Source organism: Sciurus carolinensis, chromosome 2, assembly GCF_902686445.1.
Source record: "Sciurus carolinensis chromosome 2, mSciCar1.2, whole genome shotgun sequence".
Classification (NCBI taxonomy): domain Eukaryota; kingdom Metazoa; phylum Chordata; class Mammalia; order Rodentia; family Sciuridae; genus Sciurus; species Sciurus carolinensis.
In genome coordinates, this window is record NC_062214.1 from 197106450 (window position 1) to 197119892 (window position 13443).

Here is a 13443-nt window from a genome sequence, read left to right on the forward strand (position 1 = left end):
GAGGATCTGAATGGCAACTCGTTTTGCCTGAGTGATGCCATCGTGTGACCTTCCTCTGCCAAGCTTCACTTTCCCAAACCACCCACGCAACTGCAAGGTGACTTTGTAGACTCATTTAGACAATGAGAAGTAGAACAGAAATGAATGGTTAAAACAACTTTGAAATCATTCTTCAAGTAGGCAAGATTGAATTCTTTGATAACGATGATAGATACTCCAGAAAGATACTCCCATGTAAAAGCTAGAAGTATTATTTTCATGGTTGAAAACAAAAACCAGGGCTAGGGCTAGGGCTCAGCAGTAGAGCACTTGCCTAGCATTCGGGAAACCCTGGGTTCCAACCCCAGCACCACAAAAACAAAGAAACAGCACTGAACTCAGACTAAGTATCCGTCACACTGGAACATTCAACAAACACAAATTATTAGCAATCTCATCCTTAGAGATGACACCAAATGCAGAAGAAACTAGCGATTCCTCTTCCCATCTAAATGAGAAACACTTTGGAGAAAAGAAGCTGTGATCAGTGAGTAGTCCCAGATTTTCTACAGTTGACTCCTTTGTTGTCTTGCTATTTCGTGGTACTGGGAACTGAGCTGCATCCCCAGTCCTTTTTTTATTTTGAGACAGGGTCTTGCTAAATGCCCAAGCTGGTCTCAAACATGCAGTTCTCCTGTCTCAGCCTCCCCAGTAACTGGGATTACAGGTGTGCGCCAATGTCCCTGGCTCCTGTATTTTTTTGTCTGCCTGTTCTGACTTATTTTTTTACTTTTTATGTTGACTTTCAGAAGTGGTGCAAAGATAATATGGAGTCACTTTACCCAATCTGTGTAACTTTTATCCAGACTGAAAAACTGACATTGGTACAAGATTATTGCTTCAACTTAAGGTCTCCCCCGTTTTCCTACCAATGTCTTTTCTTTTCCAGGATCTAGGATGCCACCCTGCAATTAAGTTATCATGTCCCCTTGAGTCAACTCCAATCTGTAATAGTTCCTCAGTCTTGCTCATTGCCATGACAGTCCTGAGTGCTGGGGAAGGTGTGTGGAATGTCCCTCAATCTGGGCTTCTCTGCTGTGCTCTCATGGTTAAACTGGGAGTGGAATTATGGCTTTGGGGAGCAAGCACCCCAAGGTGGCATAGCCTTTCCATCCTGGTCCATCGTGTTGCTGTCTTAACACTGATGTGACTTGGACTATTCAGTCACAGTGGAACCTGCCAGGTTTCTCACTGTGACACCACTGTTTGTCCCTGTTTGTCCCTTTCTATCTTCTATTCTTTAGAAGCAAGTCACTAAGTCCAACAAACACTCAAGAGAAGGAAGGAAGTCCTACCTCCTGGAGGAAGGGATTATTAAACAATTTAGGGACCTCTGTTAGAACTTCCACAGTAATTAACAAATACTAGCTAGTGTATATTATTGACAACAACAAAGAGTAGGTAAAATTAATAATTGCAAAGTTTTTACCATAAAGAAATGACAAATGTTTGAGGAAACAGTTATATCTGACTTGATTTAAACATTACACAATGTGCCAGGCATGGAGGTGCACACCTGTAATCCCAGCAGGTTGGGAGGCTGAAGCACGAGGACTGTGAGTTCAAGGCCAGCTTCAGCAACTGAGCAAGACCCTGTCTCAAAATAAACTATAAAAAATGGTCTGGGGATGTTGCCAGTGGCTAAGTGCCCTGGGTTCAATCCCAGGTACCAAAAAAAAATTTTTTAATTACACAATGTATATGTGTATCAAAACAAATGGGGGGCTAGGGCTGTGACTCAATGGTAGGGCTCTTGCCTGGCATGTGTGAGGTACTGGGTTCTATTCTCTGCACCGCATATAAATTAATTAATTAATTTAAAAAAATACATGGGGACTGGGGTTATGGCTCAGTGGTAGAGCACTCGCCTTGCATGTGTGAGGCACTGGGTTCAATTCTCAACAACATATATAAACAAATAAAATAAAGGTCTATCAACAACTAAAAAATTTTTTTTAAATTTTTCTTTAAAAAAAATTACACCCCATTAATATTTATAATTTTTATGTTTTGTATATGAGCTTAAAAATAAATTTAATTTTAAAAACAAAGTATCTGGGGCAAATAATATTTGAGGGCTATACAGAAATCCTGTTTCTCAGGCTGGGGTTGTAGCTCAGTGTTGGAGCACTAGCCTAGCACGTGTGAGGCACTGGGTTCGATTCTCAGTACCACATATAAATAAATAAAAAGAAAAGTCCACCAACAACTAAAAAAAAAATAAAAATTAAAAAGAAATCCTATTTCTCTTCATAATTTCACCCACTAATTTGACATACATCAGACTGTAATAATTTAACATATGATAATAGTAACAGGGACTGGGGTTGTGACTCAGTGGTAGAGCACTCACCTGGCACAAGTGAGGCCCTGGGTTCCATTCTCAGCACCACATAAAAATAAAATAAAATAAAGGTATTGTGTCCACCTACAACTAAAAAACATAAAAAATAATAATAATAGTAATAAACATGTGATAATGAACATATAATTATTTCTGTAGTCAGAAATAATTTAACTTTTCCCCAGAAATGGTTTCTGACTGCAGAAGTCATTACATATACATTCTTTTTTTTTTTAATATTTACTTTTATGTGGTGCTGAGGATCAAACCCAGTGCCTCACACATGCTAGGCAAGCGCTCTACCACTGAACCATAACCCCAGACCTCATTACATGTGCATTCTAACGATGATTCTCTATTTCCCTCATTCCTCCTACATGTGTTAACTGGAATTCTTCTGTGAGGAAGAATTATTTCTTCATCACCATTTATTTACCCCCTCATTTAATTTTATCAGCATGCACTCATGGCTACTTGAACAGAGATAGGAAGGGGCAGGAAGGAGAGGCCAGGCCCAGACACAAATGGGTTGGCACACGCACTACCTAGAAGCATCGGTACCCAATACCAGGAGCACACCCAGTCACCAGATCTTAGTTTCTAAATACCTTCCTCCAGTTAACGGAACCAGGGCTCCTTAGAGAAATGGCAGGTTCTAGGGCTGGAGCAAGGAAAATACAAAAGGAGACCACAAATCCTTGCAGTGCCAAAAAATATTAAAAGAAAGATAAAAGGATAGGTCATGTCAAAACAACACTCCCTGTTGCCAGAGCAGAACAATTTGAGCAAATAATAATGAGAGAAAGGGGATCCCAGTATACTAGGATTTTAAGACATATAACAAGCCAAGCACAATGGCACACACCTGTAATCCCAGCAGCTCGGAAGGCTGAGACAGGAGGATCTCAAGTTCAAAGCCAGTCTCAGCAATGGTGAGGCACTAAGCAACTCAGTGAGACCCTGTCTCTAAATAAAATACAAAATAGGGCTGGGGATGTGGCTCAGTGGTACAGCGCCCCTGAATTCAATCCCTGGTACCTGCCTCCACCCCACCCCCAAAAAAAGACATATATCAAGAGCAAATCAGAACTCACAAAATGAAACTTAAAGTCCAGTTCTCCTTGTGTTTGGACTATACAGGTTTGGCACGTAATGGATACCTGCTAAAACTAAAATTTAGCACTAGGCCACAACATGGGGTCTCTACAGCTGCACAACACAAAATACCAGTCACATCCACACTCCATATCACGGAAATGGATTTAACCACCACTGTGAGGCTCTGAGAGGGCAGAAACTTAATCTGGCTATGGAGATTAGAGGGGGGCTTTCGGGAGGTGGTCAGATCAGCAAGGGCCTACTCCTCAGAATTGTCAACCTTCTCCAACCGAAACCTTCCTAAAATGTGTTACACATGTCTGTCTTCCCAAGGGCACCTGTGTGACCAAGTATGGCCTCTCTGCGAAGCAATTGTGGGAATGCTGACCTCGGGGTCTGTGTTCATTCATTTTGTACATTTTCCTCCTCACCAAAATAACAGCAGAACACCTGGGGTTGCCGACAAGTTCGTCTCTCCCTGAAACTAACAGTGAGAACCTGAAGCATTCCAGTCCTCCCCCAGGGAGCAAAGGTGCCACATCCTGCTGCCCGGCCCAGTGCAGGTCACTGGGTGAGGTCCTCAAGGGTGTCTGCTGAAGGAAGTCTGCTCTCTGCTCTCAAGGCAGGATCATCAGTGCACCATGCATCTAATTCTCTGTCTTCTGTCTTGGGTAGTTTGAAGGTAAAGATGGATGGGGGCCAGGGGGAGAGAGACTGTGGAATATATAGAGGAAGAAGTATCAGGAAAGGCCAAGTAGAAGACCTTGGTAGTGGCAGTCTTGGGAGTGGTAGGTGAACCACCACGTGCTCTGGGGGCAGTGAAGAGTCAGGATCTGGCTTTGGTAAAATGCGGATTCAAGGCTAGAGGCGGACACCTAGTGACAAGATCAGGTTACCTCATATCTAAGCACCTCCCCTGATGTGCAAAGCAAGAATAACAGCTACCTGGGCCAGAGGTCACCAGGGTGAACTGCTACTCTCAACCCCCTCTAGTGAGAGTAGCTGGCAACACTCCTCTTCTGATCTGAGAAATAACTTTTCATACTTAGGGTCTGAAATCAAGGTCTTCAGAAGGTTCTGCATCAATATGGGGAAATAATTATGCTTTTAAAAATCCTTTGGCTATTTAGAGACTTAAATTACTTTGATACTTCCTCACTTGGACAGTCTCCTGGTGGCATCCGTTTTTGACTCATTATAGTGTACGTTGAGAAGCTGGCCAGCTCCGAGACCATAGGAGGCTGCTCTGGTAGAAAAGGCCAGGGCAGTCCTCCATGGAAGCAGTCTCAAACTAGTTCCCTCCCCAACGGCAGCTCACCTCTCCCAGGAAAGAAGTTTCTCTACCCTTACCTGAAAATTACTTCTCATTGTGTACATATGATTCACGAGTAACTAAATTGCACTTGTAACTAAACTGTAACCTCTAAAGCTTCTAGACTAAGGTCATACAACATTTAAGTGAGTCATTGCTCTTACAACTTAAATCTTGAAGCCATTCATCATTGATATTGTTGTAAACCTGGACAGGAGGAAACACCAGCATAATAAACGGCACATCGGCCCAGAACCCTCAGTGCCCAAGGAATTGACGACTTATTTACTACTAAACGAACAGTTTTCCTAGGACACGAGACTGCCCTAAACGCAAGCCTGCGCCAGCACTGGGTGGCAGGTCTCAGGTGCCTACCTTTCGAAGTGCTGCTTCATTTGCTTACAAGCGTAGTAGTTTCCATCTCTCAGGCACTGCATCTTCAAGACTTCAGAAAACGTTCCCTCACCTATTTTGCCAATTGCTTTATAGTCTGTAAGTAAAAATAATTATAAAAATCACATTTTACATGCAGATTTTATATACATTTTATATTCCACGCAGCACTTTCATCATGTAATTTAACAGCACAGGCTGAGGTCAGCTCCGTTTCCAGTAAGGTCGTGCTCCCAGGACATGCAGCCCGCATCTTGCTCTCCCTTGAATGACAGGAGCCACAGCCCCGATTCCTGGACAGAGGCACCACTACCCTGCAGGATCTGGAAAGCAGTGAGATGCTCGGCAAGAGTGGGCAGGGACATGGAACTTGGCACTGCACAGGTGTCACATCGCTGCCACCACCAGCACCACTGAGCATTCTTCTGAATTCCGCCCTCCCTGGTCCTAGGGAGGCCCAGCTCATCTGCAGCAGTTTTGTGCAATAATCACAAGTTCTGATTTTCTGAAAGCTACCAGCAACTGCTTCTGGCTTTGTTGCCGCCACCTGACAATGGTTCACTAAGCTACATACCTTCCTACTTGAAATGTCTAGAGTAGTTTGTTTTCCTACCAAACCCTGACATCAAATGAGTGAGCACAGCGTGGGATGCTGCTGTAAACAAAACCTCAGCTCCTGTGGCCCTGGCTTGGCCGCCAGGAGGCAGAGCACAGGCAGGAGGGTCAGAGAGCTGGAGAGCCCACGACAAGATGCCCACAATGATCGACTGCCTGCAGCAGCCACTGCCTTTCATGGAGCAAGCAAGTGCCACAGCCTGCTGGCCCAGGGGGTGATGGGAAGAGTCAGAGGATTCTACCGACTGCCTTCACAAGGGATTCTAAGAACATACGGCACAGGTAAGAACTGCAACTTGTCAAGGAGATGGAAGCAATGAGACAGGTCCCGAGTGCAGAAGCCCCAAATAGGTTGCAAATGTCTCTTCATCCCAAATAACAGGAGAACAAGTCTGCAAAAAACCTTGGCAGAGGACAGTCTGTGCACCTCTGTGGAAGAAATGGCCCAACCTCAGGGCTGGGCTGTGGCTCAGGAGTAGAGGCTCGCCAATGTGCACGAGGCCCCGGTTTCCATGCCCAGAACCACAAGGGAAGAAAAGGCTAGCCATGAGCAAGATGTCAGGAATACAGTCACTGCCCGCCACTCCACTGTCCTGGCATCTGGTTCAGAGAGCTCCCAGAAACACAAAAGCAAGGCCACAAAGACATCAGGCAGGCTAGAAAGCCAGGTCTCAAAGAGACCCTGGAGGAGGAGCCTCTGAGGCTTGAGCTGCACTGCTGCAGAAGACAAGCCTGGACTAGGAAAGCCCTTGACCTTCAGGCCCCGTCTGCACCAGGACAAAGTAGGCTATAAATCCACGCAGCTCTAGGCGGGCTTAGTGGTGCATGCCTGTAACCTCTCCCACTCAGGGGGCTGGAGCAGGGAGGTTGTTAATTTCCAGGCCAGGCTCAGCAACTTTGTGAGACCCTGCCTCAGAAATTTATTTATATATTTATACAGATAGATAGATGGATTTTTTTTTAAGGGTTCAAGATGTAGCTTAAGGGTAGAGCACCCCTGGGTTCAAGTCCCAGAACTACTTAAAAAAAAAAAAAATTCTGTAAACTCCCTTTCACTGCGGAAAGTATAAACTAGTATAGTCTTTTAGGAGAACAATTTGACATTATCTATAAATCTTTTTAAGATGTGCATACCCTGGGGCTGGGGCTGGGGCTTAGTGGCAGAGCCCTTGCCTAACAAGTGTGAGGTGCTGGATTCCATCCTCAGCACCACATAAATATAAATAAAATAAGTAAAAAAAAAAAGGTGTTGGGGATTGAAACTGGAGGTGCTTTACCTCTGAGCTACATCCCCAGTTACTTTGAGACAGGGTCTTGCTAAGTGGCTTGGAGAGCCTCACCAAGTTGCTAAGGATGGTCTCAAAGTTGTGATTCTCTTACCTCAGCATTCCAAGTCACTTGGGAGTACAGGTATATACCACTTCACCCATCAATGATAGACTTTTGAGAAGAGTATTTACAAGATTTCACATTAAAAGATTTGCTATTTAAAAAAGTAACTTTATGAGAATTCAATCTACCTAGGTTTTTTTGTTTTTCTGAACATGTTAGTATTTGAGATTTTTTCCTACTTGCAAGTTACTAATTAAAATGCTGTTATTTCATGGGTGCTAGTAAAAGATGCAAGCCTCTTGAATGGGAGACAAAGGACTTTACTATTCATGGTACAGAAACATGTGTGTATTGATCCATTTTCCATGCCTACAACCAAATACCTGAGGCAGGTTAACTTTATAAATAAAAGAGGTTTATTTTGGCTTATGGTCCTAGAAGGTCAAGGATTTGTATCTGGTGATGGCCTTCTTGCTAGAAGAGTCCTGAGGCAGCACAGGTAATCACATGGTGAGAGACAGAGAGAGAGAGAGAGAGAGAGAGAGAGAGAGAGAGAGAGAGAGAGAGACTGTGAACACACACATGTGAATCTGGTCTCTGTTCTTATAAAGCTAACAATATTCAATCACTTTCCAAAGGCTCCCTCCCAACACTATAATCTGATTAAGTATCTACCCTTGGGCTGGGGAGATAGCTCAGTTGGTAGAGTGCTTGCCTTGCAAGCACAAGGCCCTGAGTTCGATCCCCAGCACCCAAAAAACAAACAAACAAACAAAAAAAGTATCTACCCTCTTCTTTTTTGGGGGTTGGTTACCAGGGATTGAACTTAGGGGCACTGTACCCCTGAGCCATATCCCCAGCCCTATTTTGTATTTTATTTAGGGACAAGGTCTCACTGAGTTGCTTAGCGCCTCACTTTTGCTAAGGTTGGCTTTGAACTCGAGATCCTCCTGCCTCAGTGTCTGGAGCCACTGGGATTACAGGCATGCACCACCATGCCCGGTTCTCTACCCTCTTAGTACCTCACAATGCAGATTAACTTCTAACACATGAAGCCTTGGAGAGTTCCAGGCCATATCACAACAGCAACGTGTGAGCACCAGCATATATGCATTGCTTTCTTCTGCCCCAGAATCCCATGGAGATGCATGATGGGCCTGAATGACACCTGGACAAGCAATGGATTGATTCAGAAGAGAGGAATCCAGGGCTAAAGATCCAGAACTTTGTGAAAAAGGGTCAATCACTGTAGCAAGCAGCAACTGGAGTACAAACCTTGCGACCTGGCACTGGTGAAGAAAAGTTGGGAGTCAGACCTGACAGCAAACTGCTTCTCCCCAAGTTCATTAGCTGACCAACTTAACTAGTGCAGGGAACTTGGTAAGATCATTCTTACTTCCAAATGTTCACATGATGTACATCTCTAATCCCAGAGGCTGAGGTAGGCAGATCTCAAGTTCACGGCCAGCCTCAGCAATTTAGCCAGGCCTCAAGCAATTTAGTGAGACCTTGTCTCCAAATAAAAAATAAAAAGGGATAGGGATGTGGCTCAGTGGTTAAATGCCCCTGGGTTCAATCCCCAGTACAAAAAAACAACAAAAATGTTCACATATTGATTTTAAAACCACTTTCCAATCTTATCAAAATAACAATTCTCAGTGCACACATTCCTATGTCACAGTTTTGGGCCACACAAGATAAGAAAATCCTATTTGTAAACACATATTTGTAGAAAGTAGAAAAATACTGTTTCCCCAAAACAGAATCTAAGTGTGCTATTGTGGCTCAAAATCCTATAGGCCAGTACCAGACTGAAGTAACTGCAGTAGAGGAAGACAGGGTCTGGAACTGCAGCGAACAACAGCTGCACAGTGACTCCTACAGAAGGGACTGAAGCAAAACCTGAACTTCACATACACAGCTACTTTCCAAGCATGAGTTCTGAGAAGGACATAAAAGCCTGGAGAATGGGTACTGGTTGAATGACAAAAAGCTTCATCCCTGTTCTAACTCCTGGAACCTGTGACTATGGCCACATGCAAGTAAGAGTCCTTGCAGAAGGACCTTGAGATGAAAACAGTCCATGTGGACCTAAATGCAAGGATACGTGTCCTTGGAAGAGACACACAGAAGTGTGAGGCAAGCCAATAATCCCAGCAATTTGGGAGGCTGAGGCAGGAGGATTGTGACTTCAAGGCCAGCCTGGGAATTTAAAGGGCTGGTATAGCTCTGGGGTGAAACACTTGTCTATCTAGCATGCATAATGCCCTGTGTTCAATCCCCAGAACCAAAAAAAAAAAAAAAAAAAAAAAAAGACGCAGAGAAAGCAGAATAGCAGTTGCCAGGAGCTGGGGGAGGGGCAATGGGTGCAGTTTCCGTCATGCAAGATGAAAAGGTTGTGGAGAGCTGCTGTAAACATATAGAAAACACGCACGCACATATGCAGTTAGCAATACCATAGACTTGAAATCCATTAAGAGAACAGATCTTGGGTTATATGCTTTTCATAATTTGAAAAACAGACACGCACAAGAGAGACACAGGAGCAGGTCCTACAGCAACAGAGACAGAGCCTGGAGGAGCCACAGGAAGCTGGGCGCCAGGCAGACCCAACACAGGAGCCTCCTGCGGGAGGGAGCTGTCCCCTGCAGACACCTTGACGGTGGGCACAAGCCCCCAGCAGTGAGAGCACACTGCTGCTGCTTCACACCACCCCACTGGTGATGGCCTATGGCGACAGCCTCAGAAGACTAACAGAGAACACACAGACATTTTTTTTAATCTAAGAAAAACATTAATTTTTTTCATTAAAGGAAAGGGACTTTCTAAGCATCCCAATTTTAGAAGTCACTCAGAAAGACTTTTTAAAATTTTTTTTTGTTGTTGTAGATGGACATGATACCTCTATTATTTTTATGTGGTGCTAAGGATTGAACCCAGTGCCTCACCCACACTAGGCAAGCGCTCTGCCACTGAACCACAGCCCCAGCCCCAGAAAAGACTTGAGTCCATCAAAATAAAATAAAACTTTAAAATAAAGTAAAATAAGTGAGAAAGCAAATGGTACCATAGCTCTCCTGACAGAAATGGAAGAGAGAATTTGCTGCCTACATTTTAACTAAGTCCCAGAGCCTCTCTAAAACGGGGAACTTCACATTAAGTCCTAAAATCAGGCAAGAAGGACTCTAGGTAACCACTAAAAGTTTCTTCAAAACAAAACCACTACAAGGCAGACCCGAGCGTGACTTGCCTAACCCCTCCTACTAGCTGAGGAACAGCTGCTGCGCTGGAACACCACCACCATTTCCCCTTATCTCGGATGGATGGATCTGGAAAGGCCAGAAATCCCACTACAAGATCACAGTCTACCATGTGCAGAAGAGAATCCGCCCACCAGGCAGGCCCAGGCTGCTCTGCTTAGAGTCATCTGCCTGCAGGTCAAAGGCCAGTCTGTGGCCGGTGTCCAAGAAACACACTACAGGAGTATCTACCATGCCCTGGAATGTTCTGAGTGGCTCCCGTCACACCAAAAACCTGGACGCTCAACTGCTAGTGTGCTTCCCTGGTTGACCAGTCTACCCGTGTTGTCACAATTTGTTGCTAGGGAAATTCAGGGCATCCAGGGTGCCTCCCTGAAAGGGCACCTGTGCTTCATCAGGCTGAACTCCGTTTTCTCTGGATGAGGCCCCAGAGTCTTTTCATCATAGTAAATCACAGCTGCGAGTCCCCCTAGCAAATCGAGGCATCCAGGGTGGTCCTGGCACACCAGCTCCAATGTGATTATGCTGTACTTCAGCCTAAGTGAATGAAACATCCATAGTAAGGTGACTTGACAGTGACAAGAACCACCTGAGAGAATATTAGCAACATCTATGCAACAGGCATTGTGCCCAGTACTACAGACAAGGATCAGTGAGACACAGTTCCCAGGCCTGAGGACTTAGAAGTATGTCCCTACACTTCCAATTTCAGGTCCTTTTTTTAATAAAAGAGGAGGAGGCAGAGAGGAACACCAGGTCTCACCTAATGTTAAAGGTCAAACAACTGAGAACAAAGCATGCAATATAAACCTCATGGTGCTCAGGATTCTGATGCCAGGACAGACTGGGCACACCTTTGAGCAGGTCTTCCCTTGAGCAGGTACCCTGTCCTCCTGTGGCATGACCGCTCAGTCAGCTTTAGACCTTGTCCCTTAAGGGCATAATCTCCTGAAGGCAAAGTGTTCCGCCTGTTCTCTCTGCCCGTACACACTCAACAAAGGAACCAAGGAGCAGAGACCGGGCACATGCCATGAGACCTACTATTCCCACTCCCCGACGCTGACACCTGAATCACAAAATCACCACTACTGATAATTCAGCAGCCATCCTTTCTTTAGTCATCACCATCTTCTTTTTTAAGTTGGGTGTATCCAACTGCACAGAGTGATCTCTGCCTTCATTTCGCCTTTTCCCAGGTCAGACCATCTACATAAATCTAACAGCGAGACTAAAAGGACAAAGGGGATACGGTTACTGTAAGGATACTCTCTAAATTACCTTCTGAAAACTTCAAAGGCCTCCAATCAATTCTCCTTGAAAATGTTTTTGCTACTTAGAAACCATGAAATGATACAGAATGCATTTCCGTTTCCGCACCACAGGGCCACACTGTCTCTCAGGAGCACAACAGCATCAATGGCATGCAGGATCACATCACACAAAACACCAACAAGAACAAGGTAACGGACTGTTCCCAAAACAACTGGCTCAGCTGACAAGGCCCAGGAGAAATGCAGAATCTAAGAACCTTTCGCCCTGGTAGGAGGGATACATTTTGTGGCAAAAAGAACAGCAAAGCACAGATGCCAACTGCACCACCCTCACAAGTAAACAGCACACCCATCTTGGTTTCTTACTTGGTAACCTTCAAACCTTCCTAGATAGTCAGTCCGTCAGCAACCAGTCCCTTTCCACTCCTAGATGAAACTGTGCTGGGTGACAACTTTGGGCCTTTCCCGTTAGGCAGTCGTCCAACCAAAGAATCAACCGGACCAGCTCGCAAACCCCACCTGGAGCACACCCACGAACTGAAGAGGAGGAATAAAGCATCTCGAGACCTGGATATGGGAATGGAAAATGGAAAAGCCACGGCGTGGCAGGTTCTCCAAAGGCAAATCCACACTTAACATGTGGTCAGTCATTCTGTCCCTAGGAGTCTACCTGAGAGAGAGGAGAACATGCACCACCCAGAGCCTGGTGCCCGAATGCCCAGGCAGCCTCACTCATCATGGTCCAGAGACAGAAACGACTCAAGTGCTCACGACGTTGTGAACGGATAAACCCTGTGCCGCCTTCACATGACCCACATAGAACCCAAACTGCTAACGCCACTACCACATGATGAATCACAAAAACGTCAGGCTAAATGGCAGAAGCCAGATTCAAAAGACCACATCCGGGCTGGGGAGATAGCTCAGTTGGTAGAGTACTTCACTTGTAAGTACAAGGCCCTGGGTTCAATCCCTAGCACCGCAAAAAACCACTTGCCACTACTAACTTTTATTAGATTTCTAGATTTCTAGAAAGGCAACATTTAGCAACGGAAAGCATATTGATGGTCTCTGGAGCCAGAAAGGGGAGGGGCCTGTTTCCAGGGCACAGGGACACTCTGAGCAAGGAGAGGGTTCTGCATCTTTTCTGTCTCCTTGCACCCAAACTCACCAAACTACACACTAAGACAGACGAAAACACACTACCACGTGTGAACATACCTCCAGGAAAGCCGTCAGAATCCGGGGGTCACAACAAGGTGGGTCCTTCCCCACTACAACCTTAAATGCTGGTAGAAAGCTGAACGTAAAAGTCAAACTAAATGAAGACGCAAGCACATATTCACCAGTTGCATGGCGGGGAATGACCTTTAAGCAGAAGTTCAAAGAAGGAAGATCCAGAGATGAGGCCACCACATGTTTTAATTAAAAAACTCACAAACAAAATGTCAAGACAATACACAATCTTAGAAAATATTGTGACAAACGTGCTTAATAACAGCTAATATATTTATTTATTATAAAGGCCATTTACAAGGGCTGGGGTTGTAGCTCAGTGGCAGAGTGCTTGCCTAGCACCTGTGAGGCACTGGGTTCGATTCTCAGCACCACACATAAATAAATAAAATAAAGGTCCATCGACAACTAAAAAAAGATTTACAAGTAAGAGTAGGACTGCCCCATGAGAACATGGACAAAAGGGCATAAAACGGTACAGTTAGGTAGAACAGACAAGGAAAACGTGTAGTTTTCAAAAATAGAAAACTTTTTAATAAGAGA

The 13443-nt window shown here is 44.8% G+C and overlaps 1 protein-coding gene across 12 annotated transcripts in view; it reads right to left on the reverse strand.

Moving 5' to 3' along the window:
- Mok (MOK protein kinase) overlaps positions 1 to 13443 on the reverse strand; it is a 52351-nt gene that overhangs the window by 34933 nt on the left and 3975 nt on the right. For 10 of the 12 annotated variants that reach the window (XR_007106990.1, XR_007106989.1, XR_007106991.1 and 7 more), the window contains one exon: positions 5169 to 5283. Coding sequence is in view for 4 of the 12 variants with exons in the window: in XM_047538918.1 (XP_047394874.1) it covers positions 5169 to 5283 (115 nt within the window). In the remaining 8 variants the exon portion in view is untranslated. Of the gene's footprint in view, positions 1 to 5168; positions 5284 to 13443 lie in introns of those variants that run through there. The other 2 variants (XR_007106996.1, XR_007106993.1) reach the window with 2 other exon arrangements.